Genomic DNA, 21,206 nt, shown 5'->3' on the forward strand with positions numbered 1-21,206 from the left:
GTGTGAAGTTTACGGAGGAAATGTCCCTTCAGTTGAACAGGCCCCCACAAAATACACCGTTGATATAAAAGTTAAAGTTACAAAAGGAAAATGTGCAATAAATAATAATATCTGGCAATTGTTTAAAGAAAACTTTATCCAAGTCTGTTTTTGACTCTTTCACTGAGGCTTTTATGCTGCTCACAGATCGACAAACATTTAGTGACAAAATCATTACAGAAGTTATAACAGTAATAGTTTACATATAGCCCCTTTCAAATAAAAAGTACTTTGACAAGCAGTAATATGTGATTAATTCTATTAAAACATTATATAACAAATATGAAATACAAAATGCATCCTTGTGGCACAATTTGAAAACCCAGTTGAGAGCATCATACGGCTGTAATCAAATTTGATAAATAAACATCCTTGTGTGTCATGAATGAGAATGAACAATTGAGGATTTTGTGAGCTCCGTCCTCCCATAATAACTCTCCAGGCTAGGATCAGAGACGGGCTAATTGCTCTCCAAGCTCCACTGGAGAATGGAGAGTCACAAGCTATTAGGTCTACCTTCTTAACACAAAGCACCCCCGTCCCCTCAGTTCTATTGTGTGAGCAGAGCAGTACTAAAGAAAGGGGACATATGCTGGCTGTCAGTCCAGCTGTCAGCATCTGTCGTCCCCCAGCCAGATGCTCTATGGACGGGGAGGACAATCCACCCCTCCTGGTCAACTGATCCTCAGGAAGGGCGGAGCTGTGTTGTAAATCTGCACTGAATGATCGTATTGAAAAAGTTATGACCCCTTGAAGACCACATAGACTCAGAACTTGGCCCATAAATTTCACAACCCCTCTCGCTGTTATCACTTGAGCTCTATTTTTAAATAATCTAATCCTGAGGACGTTTTTGGGAAACAAGGTCGGGAAACCTGTGGAACCAGATGTTGAATCAGCATCTGCTTTCTTCATTCTCCTTGTTGCCCATTCCTCTTGAAACTACAGATTTATGTATGTTCAGAAATGATGAGCTGTGGACTAAGAGGTCATTCTCTTTGGTTCAGATTTTAGAGCTACTGGCACAGTAATCAGACCAAAATGCCAATTTTTCACATGCATACACACTTAAGTTTAAAATTCATTGCTGTTGCTAATGACAACGAATCAGCTTCCAAGACAGTAGTCTACTGTACTTGTCTGTTTATAGTTAAATCATTTTGTCTACTGTAAAGGATTTTTAAAAAATGGGTTAGTCGAATGGTGATCATATACTTTGGACAAATCAGGTTACTGAGTCTCTGGGTCACAACCTTCAAATAACACAAGTACAACCAAGTCTACAACTGAACAGCTGTTCTAGTAAGTCAATCCGTCTCTGGATTATTTAGTTATGTTATGTTATGCAACTTACTTTTAACTTACTTTTTTAGGAATATGGTTCCATTTGGGGTTGCAGGTCACAAACACAAAAAATGTAGGTTGAGTCTATTTATGCTTACTAGCAAATAAAATCATAAGAAGAGTTGGTAATAGTCTGTATTCATATAGAGCTTTTCTAGTCTTTACACTATAGTTTCGCCATTCACACACTCCAATATGGGATTGTGTCTTGCTCAACAGACTAGCAGAGCCAGAAATTAAACCCACAACCTTCCAGTTGAAAACAACTCTCCCTACCACTGAGCCACCATGGCTCAATCTTAACCCCTCACTTTTTTAATAATTTCACCTTTACTTCTAAAACTTACTTACTTAAATAATATTATAAAAGTTGACTTCAACTTCTACCAAAGCCACATACTTTTACTCAAGTATCCCTTTAAGACTATCAGAAATATACAATGAATGCGCAGAAGACACATGTGCACACATATGCGTAAACAACATCACTTCATGTGGAGACAATAACCAGCCCTGACACTGGACTTACATAATCTTGCATCCCATTGGTAGTGGTCAGTGTTTGGCTCTATTGCCTAATCACATAGCTCCTTTTCACTTTCCTCCTCCTCCTCCTCCACCAAGTCGTCCTTCTCTTTTCCAGTGTCCTCCTCTTTGAGTTCCTCCCCCCACTGCCTCCCTCCCTCCCTCCCTCTCCTCCCCCTCCCTCCTGACCAAAGCTTGACTCAGGAGAAAACAGAGGCAGATGTTCCAGGAGCACACGCTCCCTCAACCCCTGCCCCACCCCCGCAACCCCCCATTTGTACTGGATCAGCAGTTAACCCCCGGAAAGAATTGACCATACAAGCACGCACACACACATACAAAGAGCACTGCTGCCCAAATCTGTAGCTGGCTCAACAGTTGTCTAACTGAATGAACAACACACATTCACACTAAGAGCTGCCCAGATCCCTCAGTGTCCCTGATCGTAGCCACCCCGGGGTCAGGCCTTGTGTCAGTGTCCAGAGCCCTGGGTCTCTGTGGGCAGCTGGTCTGGCTAATCCTGCTGCTGGAGGCCACTGGTTCTCAAACTAAAGGCCAAGGACCCCCAGGGGGCCACGGGGCTGGGGGGCTCAGGGAGCAGGGAGTCTGCGATTTGTTCACAGTGCAGGATTTCTTGTTTGCTCACTTGCTTATTTGCTCGTTTTAAATCCAAACATCAAACAGTAGATGCGACGGCGGAGTGGCCGTGTAATCATCACAGATACGACACATCGCCAAGTGTGGATTTGTCTCCGGAGAGAGAGACCGTTTACAAACCACAGAATGAAAATTACATCTTAACGGAAAACATGGATGGACAATGTATCAATGTTTTATGTGTAAAAAAATGACAAGGTAATGAGATACAAGGCATGAAAAGCTGCCATCAGAACTAGGAATTACACAGATTATAATATGACATGGTCCTTAAATAGTTGCAAACCAACAGTTTGAAATGCAAAAATGCTTACTTTTTATTTTCAAGACACAAAGACTAAGAAGTTCAGAAATTTAAAAGTTTGGGAAATTTAAAGTTTGGGAAATTTGACTTGACAAAAACAAAAACCTTGGGTGAAACACGCAGGACAATGAAAAAGTAAAAGGAATATTGGAAAGGTGTTGTTACTACATTCCGGATCCAATCCAACTTTATTTACGAAGCACAATAAAGCCTATAAAGTGCTGTACATACAAATATCATGTCTGTGTCAAACTGAGTTAAAAGCCAAAGAGAAAAAATGTGTTTTAAGAGAGGACTTAAAAACAGGAAGTGTGTCTGATATGCAAAGGCAACTTTATTCCACAGTTTCAGAGCAGCGACTGAAAATGTGCGGTCACATCTGAGTTTCCTCTTTGTCTTAGGGACGACTAACAGTGACTGATCAGCCGACCTGAGAGAGAGCGTGTGAGGGATCGGCAGCATCAGGTCTTTGTGACTCAGATGGGAAGAGAATGTCGTATTTCTGATATCTCAGTGTTGTTGTTGTTGCTGGTCAAGTCGTATCCATTGAGTCTCTGACTTCTTCTTCTCACTCAGTCACTCAGGTTCGACTCCAACTCAAGCATTTCTTGCATTTGTAAGCAAGGATTATGCTCAGACTCAAACACTGGGAACTCAAATCTGACTTTTCTTATGTGCCTGGGACTTTTATCATCTGACCAAAGAACTCTTTCAGCCTGTGAAACATCTAAAGTCAGTCAGTGCTGTTTTTTTTATCTACAGTGAAAACCAGATTGTTGTTGTCCTCATGTGCAACCAGAAGCTGTGACATTTGTTCTGGTTCAAATCAAATGAGTCGCTGTGAACTTTTCAACAACTGACCAGACCACAGGCTGCTCTGTGCAACAGTGTATGTGTTTGTGTGTGTGTGTGATGGTGATGATGTGGAGGTTCCCACGACGGCCATCCATCCATTTCTTGGCACACACACACACACATACACACACACTGGCCATATGGCCACCTCATACCCACTGCATGCCTCCACTGTGATTTGGCTCAGGGATCCACAGAGAATCACCTCTGGCATTTGGCCTGTAAATGAGAGGATGCAGAGAGAGCGAGAGAGAGAAAAAAGCAGGAAGAGATGAAGGGATGACAAGAGAGGAAGAGGATGGAGGAGTGAGGGTGAAGATAAAGTGGGGGGTATCACAGAAGAACTAGAGAGGAGAGAGGTGAGGGTATGTATGCTGGCCTGCTTGGTGTTGTGGTGTTTGGTGAGCAGATGGCCGAGGCTCGAGGAGGGGCGTGTCTTGTCCTCGCGACCCTTCACAAATCACACAGCTCTCCCCCGAGGGGCTCGCGACTCGGCGTTCAATAAGAATCAATGGGAATTACTCCGCGAGAGAAAGGGATGAATGGGCGGCGGGGCGCGAGACCTCGTCTTTTGTTGTCAACCCCCCGCGTGTCACAGAGCTCCTGGTCTCACTCACACATACACACACACACGGACCAGTGTGTGCGCGCGCGCTGGTCCGCGTGTGTGTGTGTGTGTGTGTGCACGCATTTACACATACACACACATAGACAATAGGAGAGTACTTCAGTTAAACAATCGACCTCCAGTTAAACAATTTCTCAACCTCACACACACGTGGGTGAGTGAGAGAGCGAGAGAGAGAGAGAGACTCTGATTTGACTTTGTTCATTAATCTTAATCATAACCAATTAACCCTAACTTTAACTTAAACCACAAGTCACATCATCATCCTAACTTTACCAGAACCTCATGATGCTGTATAATGCTCCTGGACAAGTCAGTGTTTACAAGAGAACATGTCCAAATACAAGTCCTCACACACACACACACACACAGAGGGAGCGAGTTTGGTTTCCATGACTTCAGAGGACATTACATTGACTTACATACGTTCCCTGACACCCTACCCATAACTAGCGTTGTAATATAACAAAGTACAACATTCACATATCTGTACTTTGTTATTTACATTTCTAGCAACTTTTACTCCAATACATGTCCTCGAACTATCTTTGTTACTACTGTATTTATATAGAGCTATAGAGTAATATTATGAAAATGTGACTTCAACTTCTACCAAAGTCATTTTCTGGTAAGATACTTGTACTTTGAATCAAGTATCCCTTTTGGGTGCATTGTACAAGACTGACCTTAACCATAACTACTACTGGTTAATCCCAACTTTAACCTCACCTTAAAATATAATAATAATTTAATTGATTTTGTCCCCATAACACCCTCACCTGACTGTGTAAAAAGATTTAGGTCCCCACAACATACCAATACCTGGCATACACACACACACACACACACACACACACACACACAAAGGATCAGAGGGGAGGAGTTCCTGCAGTTTCCTTAAGACACAATTAGAAAAATCTCCGGGCATAAATTATGTTTTAGGGGAAAATGTCATCTTGTTGTTGGTGAACGAGGAGGAGGAGGAGGAGGAGGTGTTGGTGGTGGTGGGGGTCACTTTCCATCTCACCATGCCTTTCAGTCACGGTTTGCTGGCGTAATGGGAAAATGTGTGCCACGTCATGGTGATGAATGACTGATGGTATATTGGCCTAATACAGGGAAGGAGAGAAAGAGAGAGAGAAAGAGAGAGAGAGAGCGAGAGAGAGCACCATGGACCTCTGAAAGTTGAGTGTAAATAAAGGGCTTCAAGAGAAGGATTTTACGCCACGCCACATATATAGGAGCATTGTAGGCCATTCAGGAGGAGGGGGCCGAAATCAACTGGTTAAATGAAATGAGCAGCGTCCTATAGCTAAACACACATACGGGTATGTGGGAAGACTGTGGCAGGCAAGGATAATGGTGTTAAAGCTTAAGGTTAAAGGCCCTTCAATCAGACTCAAGGGGTGTAAAGAGCATTTTAGTCATAGCCTCCTCATTTATCAATATACACTGACCCCGGGGGGCATTATAGCCAAGCTGCAGGATCATCAAACTTATGCAATGATGGCACAACACCAGCTCTCCTGCCCCCACAATGCATCAGCGTTGTTCTACGTGTTGACATGAAGGTCCCGTGTCATGAGATCAAACTGCATGTTCTTAATCCAGTTTTTGTAAAAAAAAGAAAAAAGAATTGCCATTTAACAGACAACCAAATTAAGTTCTTCAATGGTAATGCATGCGCGCAGGAACATCATTTAGCCAAAGAGTGCTGTATAGTACACAACATGCAAAACTTTGTATGTGCATGTGCCAACACACTTTTCTTCCTTCAACGCACGCCAAGAGCTATGACACCATGATCAACTGCCATAAGAAGCACCTTTAAAATGAGGGAATGAACCATGTTAGTCTGTCTGTCCAGAGTATGACGCCGCCTTTCGCTGTCAGCTGAGATTGGCACAGCACCCCCTGCGACCCTCATGTGGAGGATAAAGTGGTAGAAGATGGATGGATACAGATGGATGGAAAGCAGAGAAATAGAGCTTTGCACCTACATACTTGTCATTACGATAGCCCTCAGGACTTCCGTGGAACAACCATCCAATCACAGACAAGATTTAACAGCGCGTTGCTCATTTTCACCAAATAAAAAAAGGAATGACATTTCTGGATATTTCTATTGTGCTAATGTGTTTGTGCAGATTCAAGTGACTGACATGTGACAGCAAAACACAATCAACTGAGACTTCTGCCCAGTCAGCAACTCCCCTCTGAGCCTCTCACTTCCTTTCTGTGAGCAGATAGCTATGAGTATTTTGAACTTTTAGATACATCATTTATTATCTTTTACAAAATGCTACTTTAAGACAAAAGACATTTTACTCTAATGTGCTGCTTTGTCCGTCTGTAACCCTAACAAGAGGAGAAGTAAAAGAAGAGGCAAAGGAAGTAATGCAACATTATGGATGACGAAAGCCATAAAACACCAAAGAAAATAGGTAGATAGATAGATAGATAAATAGACATGTTTGAATAAATTTACTATTTGCCATATGCCTTAAGCTCATAATAACATCATCATCATTGTCATACCAACAAGTGTGAATTCCCTCCCCCATTATTCTGCTCACACACGTTTGCACAGCCATCCTTTGCCTAACCTTAACCAGAAAATGCCTTACCTTAACCTATAACCACAAATCAAATCTTAGCCCTAAACCTAACAAGTGCCTCAGAAATGAGGTTCTGCCTCATATGGACCACGTTTTGGTTAATCCCAGAGAAGGTCCTAAAGAGGAAACTAATACAAGGGGACACACACACCTCTGGTTTCCAAGACTTCAGAGGACATTACATTGACAAGATAAGATATTTATTTATTAGTCATACATTGTGGAAATTTAAAGCTACTAAACCTAACCTCATCCTAACTTCACAACATGTTTTGGCCTAAAAATGTAATAACTTACATTTTAGGGACTTCATTTGTGTTTCCATAAAAAAAAAAAAAAACAAGTCCCCATAACGTGTGTAAGTAATGTGTGAAAACAGATTTAGGTGACAGGTATTACATGAGTAATACCTGGAACATACAGTAAGGGAAAAAAATAGATATTTTATTTCCTATCAAACATGCTGTAAGATTATTGTTTATTCTATCTCTCTCTCTCTCTCGTCATCTATTATTGTGGGAGAGCAGGTGCTGCCGGACCAATTACCATACAGCTGAAAGCACAAAGAGAAAAAAAACTTTACTCCCTCATTGCCTCCTCCTCCTCCTCCTCTCTCTCTCTCTCTCTCTCCTCCTCCGTCTCTGCACAAAGTCTCTTAATGACAGCCACGCGAGTGACACGCCACCGGGTCTCTGTTTTACTGCCCGCACCAAAAAAAAAAAAAGCAAGTAAAGGGGAAATACACACACACACGCGGTGAAGAAGGTGTGTTATCATGCCGCCAGTGCGCGCGAGTGTGCGTAATTTCCGTGCGTGTTTCACAAACAACCATGGAGTGGTTACAAGTCAAATAGGATTTTGGGGAATCAAAATAATGTCATAATGTGACAAAATGTGTTTTTAAAGGGAACAATTTAATGTGTTTTTACATGATTTATTTTAAATTGTTGATATTTATATGTGGGCAAACACCTTTGAACATATGTAGTGTAAATAATAATGTGCAAATAGGAAGCCCCCCCCCTTTTTAAATTAAACAAAAATCAACTTGTTCCCAGTGTGCCATTAAGATGGTGTTGATGCCGGTGACTAGTGCGCACGTGGGGAGGCATGACATGTAGAAATGGAGAAATAAAGATAAGGTAACAGGAACAGATCGACTTGTTTTGGATTTGGTTGTGGGGGGGTGTGAACCACCACCATAGGAATGCGCCGGAGCAGATGGTCGCTGTGGCGCAGTTGGGACGGCTGGCTGGCTGGCTGTCCGGCTGCCCATGCATGCGTGCAGGCACCGGGCCAAGCGCACGAGCTGTGCCATAACCCTCAGTCAGATATGAGCCTGCTGCTGCTGCTGCATATATAAATCACTTGGTGCTGTGATGTGGAGGATTTCGGTTGAAGAATTTGTCGGAATGTAAATGTTGTGTTATTGAAGAAGGGAGGAGGCATCAGAGTTGGGGGGAGCGGAGGGGTTTGTTGCACATTTAACAGCTCAGTAGCCATTTGGTCTGTCCCCTTTGAGAGAAAGAGAGGAGTGGGGGCGGGTTTTAGAAAAGTTGTGTGCATCCCCCCTCCCCTCCCCTCCTCCTCCTCCCACCCTCCATCCTGCCCTTTCTTTTGTGATGGCCCCGGGGCGGACTTGTGGTGGTGGTGGAGGGAGGGGGGAAGAAGAGGAGCACGCAGGCTCATTTGCATCTTATTACCCTTCGCCTGCTGGCCCGGTATAAAACCCAGTGCTGGGCAGGACATCCATCAGACAAACACGCTGTGAAAGTGAGAGAGACACAGAGTGTGAGACTTCTTTTCTGTGTTTTTTTAGGATCAGCACATCATTATGAACCAAGAGGAAAAATAAAACAAGGCTTACTTCTTTCTCCTACATCGACTGGTTTGGAATTAACGCTCTTTAAATATTTCCAGCGGGGATTTCATTCACGGATCCTTCTGTTGAGGATTACTTTTTAAACATTTTTGTCGGTGGCGCGTGAGTTTGGAGAAAGTGGAGACGCACCAGTGGAAGACTTTCATCCTCCTCCTCCTCCTCCTCCTCATCACCCCTTCACCTTGACTGTGACTTAAAGGGAAAAGGCTTTTCTCCATGATTGTTTGACTTGGGGCCACTCGGACCTGTGGAGCCTTTTCACTGCTTGTCTCAGGGCTGTCAACACAATGGGACGCCTGTCTCTGCTCCTGGTTGTCACCCTCTCCCTCGTCTGCCAGGTAGGTCCACTCAACATGAGTCAAATGCTATCATTCATTTGTTTTACACGACACCTTGAACTCACCTGTCTCTGACGCACCTTCTCGCAGGTTTGGTGCTCGGGAGTGTTTGAGCTGAAGCTGCAGGAGTTTCTCAACAAGAAAGGCACAACGGGCAACGCCAACTGCTGCCCCTCCGCTCACTCGCAGAGCCAACATCAGTGCGAATGCAAGACCTTCTTTCGCATCTGTCTGAAGCACTACCAGGCCAACGTCTCCCCCGAGCCTCCCTGCACATACGGCGGGGCTGTGACTCCTGTGCTCGGCTCCAACTCCTTCCAGGTGCCGGAGACCAACGCTGACACTTTTACCAACCCGGTGCGCTTCCCCTTCGGATTCACATGGCCGGTGAGTGTCTGGTGACATAAATAAGCAACAACAATTTAATGATAATATGTTTGTATTTCACATTAAAAGAAATGATAAATCAAGATCACTGTATGATATATATATATATATATATAGACATAGATATATATATTTTTATGAACATTTGGGTATAATGTCACATGTAGAGTGAGTGGCACGAGTGGACACACTGTGGAGTTATTGTTATTGTCTTATTCCAGTGGGACACATTATCTTTGAAGAGCGCAAAACGCAACAGATGCTCTTAAAACTCAACACTTGTGAGGGTCTTTGTCAGCAGAGTGTGAGAGGGGCTATTGTAGTGTGTTTCTGTGCTCTTTGGTGGGATAAAGCAGGGAGGGGAGTGTGTGTGTGTGTGTGTGTGTGGAGGAGGAGGGGGTAGAAGTGGGGGTGTTTTCACCAAACGCCTCTCTCCTCCGACCATGGCGTGGTGGGAAATTTAACATCCTCTGAGTTGGCACATCATTGGCAGCGCAGCGTGAAATTCCGACTCGTTTGGTTTTACGGCGCAGAGTGAGTGCGATAGTAGCAGGGTGTGAAACAGGGGAGCAGGTATTGGCCCTTATTAGGCCCCTAATCAACACGGGGAATTAGGCTGTGAAGTTTATTGGGAGGCCTCCTAATGGCCCTGTGCTGCTCCACGGACAGAGGGAGGGAGGGAGGGAGGAACGGAGGGGAGGAAAGGAGGACCTCCAGGCCAAGCAGCTGTTGACTCTCTGTGTTTTCTCCTCAGGGGACGTTTTCACTGATCATTGAAGCCCTGCACACTGACTCCCTGGACGACCTGACAACAGGTGGGTGGCAGCCAGTGAAGGCAGCAGTGTAACTCCGACAGAACAGAAGGCTGATACAGTGGCCTTGTTTCCTTTCACTATAACAACGTTTTCACTCAGTGCTCATAAATAAGACATGTTTAATGCTTCAGGCCTACTTACTGTGTTGACACATTCAATGAACCGCCCTCATTCATGTAAAACAAAAAAGTGATACGATTTCAACAGATTTAACCAAATTGTAGATTAGAGTTTATTCCTATTTTGACATTATACAAATAAAAGTAAGACATAAATGAAGATAAACAACTGGAATCAAAACTTAAATGACACCAGGTGTTTTTAACAGTGCACTGAGTAAAAAGGTCACATACCTTCTGCAGGTGCTCGTTGTAATTTGCCCCACTGGGGTTATATTTGCTGCCGTTATCTTTATCTCCTGCTCTTATCACTGCACTAATGCTGACTAACAAGCAGCACATGAGTGTGTAAGGGTGTGTTGGTGATAAAGATAATGCAACAATCTTTTTTGTAAATGAGCAGATGGAGAGCAGGAAATAACCCCTTATTTAACTGTTAAATCGTAAAAAAGTAAATAAATGTGGTAGCCTTGTGGTAGAAAAATGTAGAATGTAAACACAGGGAATATAACTTCTGATTCAGTCAGTGATATTAACTGGGATTCACTTTTTTTGCAGACAACCCAGAGCGTCTGATCAGCAGGGTCACCACTCAGCGTCACCTCACCGTGGGAGACGAATGGTTCAAAGACATGCAAACAGCCGGCAGGACAGAGCTGCGATATTCCTACCGCTTCCTGTGCGACGAGCACTATTACGGCGACGGCTGCTCCGTCTTCTGCCGCCCGCGGGACGACGCCTTCGGTCACTTCAGCTGTGGCGAGCGTGGCGAGATCATATGCAACTCTGGCTGGAAGGGACAGTACTGCACTGAACGTAAGTGGCTTTGTTTTTGTTCGATTTAATCCAGCATTATATTTCAGTGATATTTCTCTCATTGCCACTTGTGGGATGGATGTGCCTTAAAAAACAGCACAGTCATGAGTGTCTGATCCCCAAATAACTGCACCAACACCAGAACATAACATAACATCACACGCTTAGTTTTTGCTTAGACTGGACTACGAGCTGTAACTGTAAAGATCCACAATTAAACACCAACGAGGTACTTTTGAAAGTTAATTTCCCCAACAGTCTATATGCCTATCATTATTGTTTAGGGACCTTTTCCGCCTCCTAATGCGGGGCCCGTGTGCAACAGGCGTCAGTTAGTTATCCCAGAGCAGCAGAGGCCTCCATTCTAATGAGCCGCACTGGCTCCTCAGTAATTCACACGCCGCGTGCCTTCCATTAGACCACTGCGGCCTCCTCGCCCCAAACCTCCTCCCCGATTGGCCAAGTGGGGGTCCTGTATTGTTGCTGCCCGGGCTCTTGATTGGCCAAGCGGGGTTGTGTATTGTTGTGGAGGGGGCAGCTGCTCGGTGAGAGGAGACAATGGAGCAGCTGTCTGGTGGTTAGCTCCACACAGACCAGCTGGCCCTGGTGGGGGAAGAGGAGGAGGAGGCGGCGGAGGGGAGTGAGGAGAGACTGGAGGAGCAGAGCAGAGAAACGACAGCGTAGGAGAGAGGAGTGCGAGGAGAAGAGAAAGGATAGGTGAATGGATGAGGAAGAGAGGAGAGGAGGATCAGAAAGAAGAGGGGTGGAGAGTGGGGGGTGGCAGGGGTGAGAAAAGGGACTTCTGACCCACAGTCAAGGGGAGAAAGGGGGCTTTGTGTGGGATGCTTTTGTGTTGGAGTGCAACCAGTGTTGGACGGTTCCCCACTTCGGTGACCCAAGCTGGTGCAGCCGCTTGTGGACTGTTTCAGCATCTGTTTCAGGATTAAAGAAACCAGTATATTTCAGCAATGACCCCGATTACACCAAATATTTAAATTTTTTTCCCATAAACATTTGTTCCAAATGGACATGAAACACCACACATGGTTTATTAAGTCTCTATGACTGGGTCAAACTAGAAAGAGAGACTCAAAGATTGGCTGCAGACAGACAGTAAACAACGGAACAGGCACACAACAGTTTGAAAAGGGCTTTTGTGAATGGAGGGCAAACATGTTTCTGACGTTGGATTTCCCATAATTCACCTGTGACTGTGTGTTTCCTCTCTGCAGCAATCTGTCTTCCTGGCTGTGATGAAGAGCATGGTTTCTGTGATAAACCAGGAGAGTGCAAGTAAGTAGAGAGTCAAGGAAATTCACTTCAATTGTTGCTTAAACTTTAATGTTATTCCACAAAGAGCTTTTATCCTCATGATTGTTTTCATTGTACGTGTAATTAAACAGTTCTCAATGAACGCTGTGTCAACAGGTGTCGTGTGGGATTCAGTGGACGTTACTGTGATGACTGTATCCGTTACCCAGGCTGCCTCCATGGCACCTGCCAACAGCCTTGGCAGTGTAACTGCCAGGAAGGCTGGGGCGGGCTCTTCTGCAACCAGGGTGAGTTTACTGAGCGATTTACTGCTCTGTTGGAATCCCCTTTTCGGCAAATACTTTCCCTTGTTTTCATATTTAAAAATGTGTTGTTAACAAATGTGTATTTCTTTTGCTCTTACCAGATCTGAACTACTGTACGCACCACAAACCCTGTCTGAACGGAGCCACATGTACCAACACTGGCCAGGGCAGCTACACTTGCTCCTGTCCACCTGGATACACAGGTGCCAGCTGTGAGACCCAGGTCAATGAATGTTCTGGAAATCCCTGTCGAAACGGAGGCAGCTGCACGGTGAGCACTCGACAATATGAAGAATGAGTAATAAGAAGTCATGTGTAGATAAAAAAAAAAAAAGTATTATCTGAAAAAACACTGAAAAACAACCACTGTTTATATTCTATAGGATAACGAGAATGGATACAAGTGCACCTGTCCACCTGGTTTCTACGGCAACAACTGTGAGTTGAGCGCCAGTACCTGTGCAGATGGACCTTGCTTCAATGATGGACATTGTGTGGACAACCCTGAAGGCGGCTACTTCTGTCAGTGCCCAGCAGGATACGCTGGCTTTAACTGTGAGAAGAAAATCGACCACTGCTCTTCCAACCCCTGCTTAAATGGTACTTTGTCCTCATTGTTCTTTTTTACTTTTACTGTTACTGATAGAGGAGTTGAATATCTGGACTTGACTAACCCTCAATCTTCATCCAAAATCCTCTCCTCTCCACAGGTGCAGAGTGTGTAGATCTGGTGAACTCCTACCTCTGTCAGTGTCCTGACGGTTTTTCTGGCCCTAACTGTGAGGACAGCAGCAGCATCTCTGGACACTGTCTGTCCTTCCCTTGTCAGAACGGCGGGACATGTCAAGAGGGAGTGAATGGCTACACCTGTAACTGCCCTCCAGGTATGACAACTTCAAGATTTCTCTGTTTGGATAGAATTTGCATGTTGTTATGTATATATATATATATATATATATATGTAGTTCAGTATTAGTTTCTATTCTAAACTCTTCTTCTTCTATAGGTTATATCGGCAAAAACTGCAGCTCTCCCATCTCTCGCTGCTCTCACAACCCCTGCCACAACGGAGCCACCTGCCACGAGCGCGGTGGCCGCTATATCTGCGCATGTGTGCCGGGCTACGGTGGTCACAACTGCCAGTTCCTCTTACCCGAGGTGCCCAAGGGTCAGCCTGTGGTGGACGGACCCGATCGCCGTTATTCTGCATCAGAAGATGGAAACGTGGAAGACGAGGAGGACGACAACAGTGGGTTCCCGTGGACGGCCGTGTGTGCTGGTGTCTTCCTCGTCCTGGTGATCCTGATCGGCTGCTCGGTGATGATCGTCTACGTTCGGGTCAAACTGCAAGAGCGGCAGAGTCACCACAGCGACAGTGTCCACAGTGACAGTCGCGAGACCATGAACAACCTGACGACCACCAACAACTGCCTCCGCAGTGACAAGGAACTGGGTGCAATGATGACGACGTCAGTTAAAAACACAAACAAGAAGGCAGACTACCACTCAGACCTTGCTGGGTCCCTGAGTGGCCTGAGTGCAGTCAGTGGGCTCAATGGATCTGAGAAGAACGGCTTTAAGACTCGCTATCCCAGTGTGGAGTACAACCTGGTCCATGAGATTCGGCCTGAGGAGCTGCTACTGTGTAAAGAAGAGGAGCACGATGAACCAGAGGTCAAATGTGAAATGCTGGATGAGTTTGACTCAGAGGACAGATACAGGAAGAGGCAAAAAAGGTGCGTGGCTGTCAAAATCCATGTAAACCAAGTTTATGAAAAATGATTTAGCATTTATTCTTTGAAGGGCTGCGTGTCTGAATCTGTTTTTAATGAGGTTTTGCTCTTAAACCCACAGTGACGGATCAGAAAACAAACTGGAGGAAGAGTCATCAAGCTGCAACGAAGCAAAGTATCAGTCGTCCAGCGAGCTGAACGACCACGCAGCAAGTGATCTCAAATACCAGTCAACCCGGGACCTCAAATACCAATCCACCAGCGACGTCAAATACCAGTCCACCAGTGATGCTGAATACCTCTGTTCCAATGACAGCAAGTATCAGTGCCCCACTGACACCAAATACCAGTCCGTGTACGTCCTATCGGACCAGAAGGATGAATGTATCATCGCTACAGAGGTGAGTTCACAGAAACAGATTTGTCTTTGTGGGACCATAACTCTCCTCAGCACACACACACACAAACACTGTCGACTAAATGCAAAATGTACAAAACACTGATGTTTCTTCTGCTCCTGTATTACAGGTATGATACTTGACCAGACCAGTTTCCTGTGGTCGGTGGCGTTTCGCACGCACACACATACACACACACCAGCCCTGAGCAGTAGAGCTCAGCTTGTCTCCAGGAGGTTCTACTCCTGCTGTTTGCTGCTGTTCCCTGGGATTTTTTACCGGAGGACTTAGAGCCAAGGTGCTGCTGTGCCAACACAGAGTCAGTACCGAGTTGGTACTTTGCAGTACTATGGGTGAATACTAGACATTTTTGACCCTCAGTGCCATGGACGACGTACCAAAAGAAAAGTACTCGCGATTGTACAAACCTTGTACAGAAACAGCGCTGAGCAAATAAAGAGTGCCGGAGGAGCGATGAAGAACTATCTCCGTCGCAGTACTGGATGATTTTACTGCTTGTACCAGGATGAACTCTCCGCTCCAAGTATGGACTTGGATGCTGACCGATGATATTGTTGTACCGTGGTGTACTGATTGAATGAACAGTTTAGTACTGTTGTAGTACTGTTATGTGCAGTGTGAAAGCTGCTGCGGATATTGGACGGTTCATGTTCTGTGCAGTGCTGCAGAAGTGAGTTGTTAGAAATGTTAAAATTGCAGCTGCTAAGAATTCATTCGGAGTTTTCCTTGACAATTTTAAACAGCTTCACCAGCTTCACATCTTCTAACTCTGCAGCACTGACAGATGATGATGTTGGCTGAGCTGGTTCTCAGCAGAAAAAACAAAACAAAACAGAGAACTGAAGATTCCAGTAGTGACTGCAGATCGATCCGACATGGATCCTGTTGGGCCATACTGGCCTCTGACCCCTGAAGGTTTTTGATACACAGGGCAATGTTTTTGGGGCAGGGCGACTCAGGAAACACTGTCGTTATTTAGAGGACAAGCAAAGGGAGACAAAAGGACAGGATGGTTTAAATTGCTGCTCCATTTACCAAAAAAACAAACAAAAAAACAACAACAAAACAGGTGAAATAAATACAATTGTAAAAATTTGTCGTCATTTTCCCAACCTCTGATGATGCGGTCATGTTTCCAAGTGAGCTATAACGGACTAGTCTTAACTGCCAAGACCTCATTGCACTATGGAGGTGTGCGTGTAAGAGAGTGTGTGTGTGTGTACAGAAGAGGTGATGTCATTGTGTGGTGTCAGATGTATGCACTGCCCGTTCTCCCCTTTTTACTCCCACGTCTTCCACTATTATTAGCCAATTGAAGGACACCATCACCCTGCCTGCCATTGGTTTGGATCAATTTATTGGTTTTTTATTTTATTTGTTATCTAAAGAAAGATGTATTCCTTTAATTTAATGATGTAATTATTTGTGTTCTTATTTTTGTTGTGATTCTTTTTTGTTAAATCTGTTATAATTTAAGTTGGACTGTTTTTATTTGGCAGATAATGTATGAATGTATGTATGTATGTATGTATGAATGTATGTATGTATGCATGTATGTTAGGCACTTGAGACCACTGTGACTGTGTTGTATTTAAGAGAGAAGTCGTATGTACAGAGCCTGTCATTTTTATTACTGGAGAAACAGCGCAATATTTTTTTTTTTCCAAAATAAAAGAGGAATGAAATATAGACGATCTGGTGTTGAGTGATTTCTATGTAAAGGTATCAATGGTTTTTTTTTTAATTCAAGATCACATTCATTTAAAGAAATAACTTGCACAGCCATCTTTACATGGTGAGTTCTAACATATTTAATCTGTGGGGTTAGTGATGGTATTTGCATACATCTGTGTATGTGTGTGTGTCTGAGTGTGTGAGAGAGAGAGAGTGAGTGTGTGAGTTTGTCTGACACAGCAGAAGACTGTCTCCTTGTGGAACCACTAAATGAGACAAAGACACACCCCATAATCATAGACTGCTTAGCTGGCCTCCTCTGAGGCCAGAGTCATCTCTTTGTGTGTATTTGTGTGGGTGTGTGAGTATGAGAGAGAGAGGGGGAGAGAAAGGGGGAGAGAGAGAGTCTTCATGTACTTGGCTGTGTATATATATTTTTATTACTTTGTCTTGTTTGATGTGTTTGACTTCTCTACAAGCTTCTTTAAGGAGTCTCCCTCTCTTCCTGTGTGTGTGTGTGTGTGTGTGTGTGTAAGTAGAGGGGTATTTATAGCTGGGAAGAGAAACCACCAGTCTGGATTTAGTCCTGGGTGCCCCTGCTCGACTACTTTGTGTGTGTGTGTGCTTGTATTGGTTATGTCTTTGGGACCTTTTTTGTGGAATGAACTCTGACCTTGTCAGGACTAGCAGTCCTCATGGAGACCAAAACCTGGTCCTAATGAGGCAGAGTATCATTTCTGAGGAGCTGGTTAAGTTTGGGGCTTAGAGCTAAAGTGTGGTTAGGTTAAGGTAAGAAGGGGTTAGGTATTAACGGGTTATGGTTTTGTCCAGGCTTGTAGTCAATGAAGTGTCCTTTAAAGAATAGCATAGCATGTGAGTTTAAGAGACAAATCTTTGCTTTTGATGACCATGTCTACACTCCGCATGGTTACAAACACACATAAATAGAGCAAAGATGATGGGGGGGAGGAAAGTCAAGTCGAAACTGTAGAGTGTAATGTTTATCAAAATCAGCTCCACATGACTCTCGTCATTCATATTATGTCGAGACACATGGAAGCAACGGCATTACTGTGATTGTAAAAAATGGAGACGGCAGTGTGACTAGAAAAACACAAAGAAGTGTCCATGAAAAGTTTCAGAAGTGAATTCAAAACTGATCAAAAACCAAGTCTTTGAGCAGTTGGATAAATGTTTCATACCTCCACCTTCCCCTGGGAATCCCAGGCTACATCACAATACGATACGCGATACATGGTCCACGATACCAATAATATCACGATACAATAATAAAGTGATAATCGATATATTGCAAGACAATTATGTAGCGATACATCACGATATCTGTCTAACTGAAGGAAACAGAATGATGAAAAGTTTAAAAGTGCAGGATTTCTCTATTTATTCACAGCATAGAGAACAAAGTCCATAAAGTCTATGTATTGAATGGATTGAGTGAAGGGGCATCACTTAACGTAGCTTTCTCTGCCATTATCCCGCTGTAAACTCCCTCTTCTAGGGCCAGGTAACTTACACCCAAGTTTCCCTCATTCATTTGAGCAGCGCCACTACAAGGAGACGTGACGTAGCGACACGCTGGCAGGGACTGCTTACTTAACAGCACCTTCATTTGTTAACTAAAATATCAATATTTGCTCTGGCGTAGTGATTTTCAAGAAAGGATGGTGATATATCACCAAATGCATATTTTGACCCACCTCTAGTATACACACAAGCTTTTCCTCAGTCAGGTCTGATAGTTTTGCTTGACAGATCCTGTTTATAGATGAAAGACAAAGCAAACAAATAATGTTACTTTTACTTTTTTTGTTTGTTTCACAAAGACCAAACAGAGGCAGAACAGTAACATCAAACTAACTCAGTTTAAGCCGGTCTGCTGGTTCATATATTGATACAACAAAAGCTCCATCGGTGAAGTTTCCTCTGACCTCACAGGGCAACACTTCACCGCACTGTGACTTGTCCGTTGGTTGTCGACACAGTAACTGTTGCCTTTCCAACGACTGCAACTGTGACTGCTCAGAAAATGATTTGTTTGTGTTGTGCAAGCAGCGGGCAGTTGTTAGCACATACCATGCTAAGCTTTTTAACTTCACTTTCTTTTCAGGGCCACAATAGGTTTTCGCTGAGTTGGAAAATCACAGGAGACAGGCTTAAAGCTGGTCTTTTGTTGCAGCTCGGCCGTCCTCCAGCCACTGAACAGTCGCACACTCTCGCATCCTCCCTCTCTGCATCTCGCTGGTGTCAGTGGTCAGACAAAGCCCCTGGTCACTGGCTGCCATATGCTGCCCTGCAGCACATAAGGAACAATATCTTTTTGAACTTCTGAGGGGAACATCAAAACTCCCTTATGGTGAAACATACACATCAGCACATAGACATACTGTATATTTACGTGGGCTTGTTGATTCCTCTCATGTAGAACTGTGGTACTGAGGATTTCTGTTTAAATCTTGTCTGTTCCAATTCATGATAGATGCCTACTACAGGAATAAACAACTTAAAAAGAAAACAATTAAAAAGGCAAGTAAATTACAAGCACATAATTGTGGATTGAAGAGGATTAGGACCACATAGGGACACATTTCTGAGAAAAAAAGTCAGAATTCTGAGACAAAATTATGCCTTTAGTCCCTGCAGTCTAGAAAAAAAGTCAGTGAGAATAAAATCTGAATTCTGAGGAAAAAGTCAGACTTCTGAGAAATTGGTCAAAATTCTGACTTTAATCCCAAAATTCTAGAAATAAATCAGAGAGATTTATGACTTTAATTAATTCTGACTTTAATCCCAGAATTCTAGAAAGAGAGAGATATTAAAGTCAGAAGCAAGTCAGACTTCTGAAAAATTTGTCAAAATTCTGACTTTAATCTCTTTACTTGAAACTTTAAACTAAACTTTAATTACTTTGATTCCATTTTGTTTTGACATATGGCCCTAATCCTCTTCCGTAGTATTGCAATGTGTCATAAAATGATAATATATGATCTTTTTTACACTCTCCCTCTCTCTCCTCACACACACACACTTTTTTATTCTGACAGGGAGTAGGCAGGACCATATCTAATCCACTGAACAGGCTGTTTAAGTGTGTCTCTGCTATAATCTGATTAATCTGTCCATTCATACCCTCCTCTTCTCGTACAGATTAGTTTCAGTGTGTGTGTGTGTACTTGTATGTATATCTTTGTGAGGACCAGAAACTTAAAACCAGAGGATGTGAGGACATTTTGGCTGGTCCTCACAACTTTAAATGGCTTGTTCAGGAAGACTTGGTTTAAGTGTTAGGGTTAGAATTATGTTTATGTTAGGGTTAGGATTAGGTCAAGGGTTATGGATAAGGCTTTGTTTAGGCAATGCAGTGTCCTAAGAAGAATAGCTGTGCAAACCTGTGTGTATGTATAAAAAGACTCTTTGTAAAAGGACAACAAAGACAGAAAAAAAAGGCAGCTCACACTTGGCCACTGACCCTTGTTGTTGTGAGGAGACTTACTGACATAAATCATTCCCCAACTTCTTACCTTAACCATCACTACTATAATCCTAAACTAATCCTAATTCTAACCTGAACCCTAATCAAACAAGTGTGAACGCAAATTCAGACCGGCTGACTGTTGCAACCCCCAATAACTCAGAGTCTGGTGGACTATTAGATGTGAAAACAACCTACAAATGAGGTTGGAGTGGACTGGACTATCAGAACCCATGTGGCTTTTTGCACGTGCGCCTCCACTGAACATTGTCCTCATCCTCATTTTTGCCGCATGTTGAGCAATCATGTTGTTTCACAGCTGTCACATAAAATTCAGATTGAAGACACTTGTATTGTAGTTCCACTTAAAAATAGAGTTTAGTACATGGAAACAGGGGAAAACCTGTACCCATGATATAAAACTGTAGAACAAGTCCTTCAAGGTGTTCTCTTCTGCCTGCTAGATAGCAAAATATTTTTTCCACTACATAGTCCCAGCTCGCCTCACCTCAGCATGGCACGTCTCCTCCAGTGACGTCACTCTCTGACCAATCAGTGGACGGAAGTCTGACAACGTCAAGCATAGTATCGTATCAGCTCGCTTGGAACCTTGCCAGAGCAGGTACTGGGAAAAAAAAAGTACCAGGTACTATCACTAATGGAAAAACAAAAAAACTGTACTGTGCAAAGCTGTGCCGAGTCAGAACATGTCATAGAAAAACGCCAATACTGCGTGGAATGATGGCACTGGGACAGTCGACTCCTGTTTGCCAGATGTAGGCCACAACCTGGCCACTGTATCGCTGCCACATGTGAACCAGAAAAAACAGATTTGTTTCCAGATAGTCGGGACACATTCGTTGCATTATACAGTATGTGGGCCAACTTAGGCTCACACGCACATTAACAAGTGCCTATACTGTGCCAAAGCTGGCACAGATATGTTTTAAAATAACACATTTAATGCATTATCTGTGATGCACTTT

The 21,206-nt window shown here is 43.7% G+C and overlaps 1 protein-coding gene across 2 annotated transcripts; it reads left to right on the forward strand.

Annotated features, from left to right (window-relative positions):
• Positions 1-8,736: 8,736 nt before the first annotated feature.
• On the forward strand, positions 8,737-16,532 carry dld (deltaD). Of its 2 annotated transcripts, XM_044031173.1 has the most exons (12): positions 8,737-9,190; positions 9,281-9,577; positions 10,332-10,392; positions 11,070-11,327; positions 12,560-12,620; positions 12,756-12,886; positions 13,006-13,175; positions 13,288-13,504; positions 13,615-13,788; positions 13,911-14,640; positions 14,759-15,038; positions 15,166-16,532. In XM_044031173.1, exons 1-12 carry the CDS (start codon positions 9,140-9,142, stop codon positions 15,169-15,171), a joined length of 2,436 nt encoding a protein of 811 aa, XP_043887108.1. In that variant the 5' UTR covers positions 8,737-9,139; the 3' UTR covers positions 15,172-16,532. The 2 variants fall into 2 exon arrangements, with proteins under 2 accessions (XP_043887108.1, XP_043887109.1); XM_044031174.1 differs by lacking the exon at positions 15,166-16,532 and having other exon boundaries at positions 13,911-14,639; positions 14,757-14,816.
• Positions 16,533-21,206: the final 4,674 nt, after the last annotated feature.

Source organism: Solea senegalensis, linkage group LG7, assembly GCF_019176455.1.
Source record: "Solea senegalensis isolate Sse05_10M linkage group LG7, IFAPA_SoseM_1, whole genome shotgun sequence".
NCBI classification, from domain to species: Eukaryota; Metazoa; Chordata; class Actinopteri; order Pleuronectiformes; family Soleidae; genus Solea; species Solea senegalensis.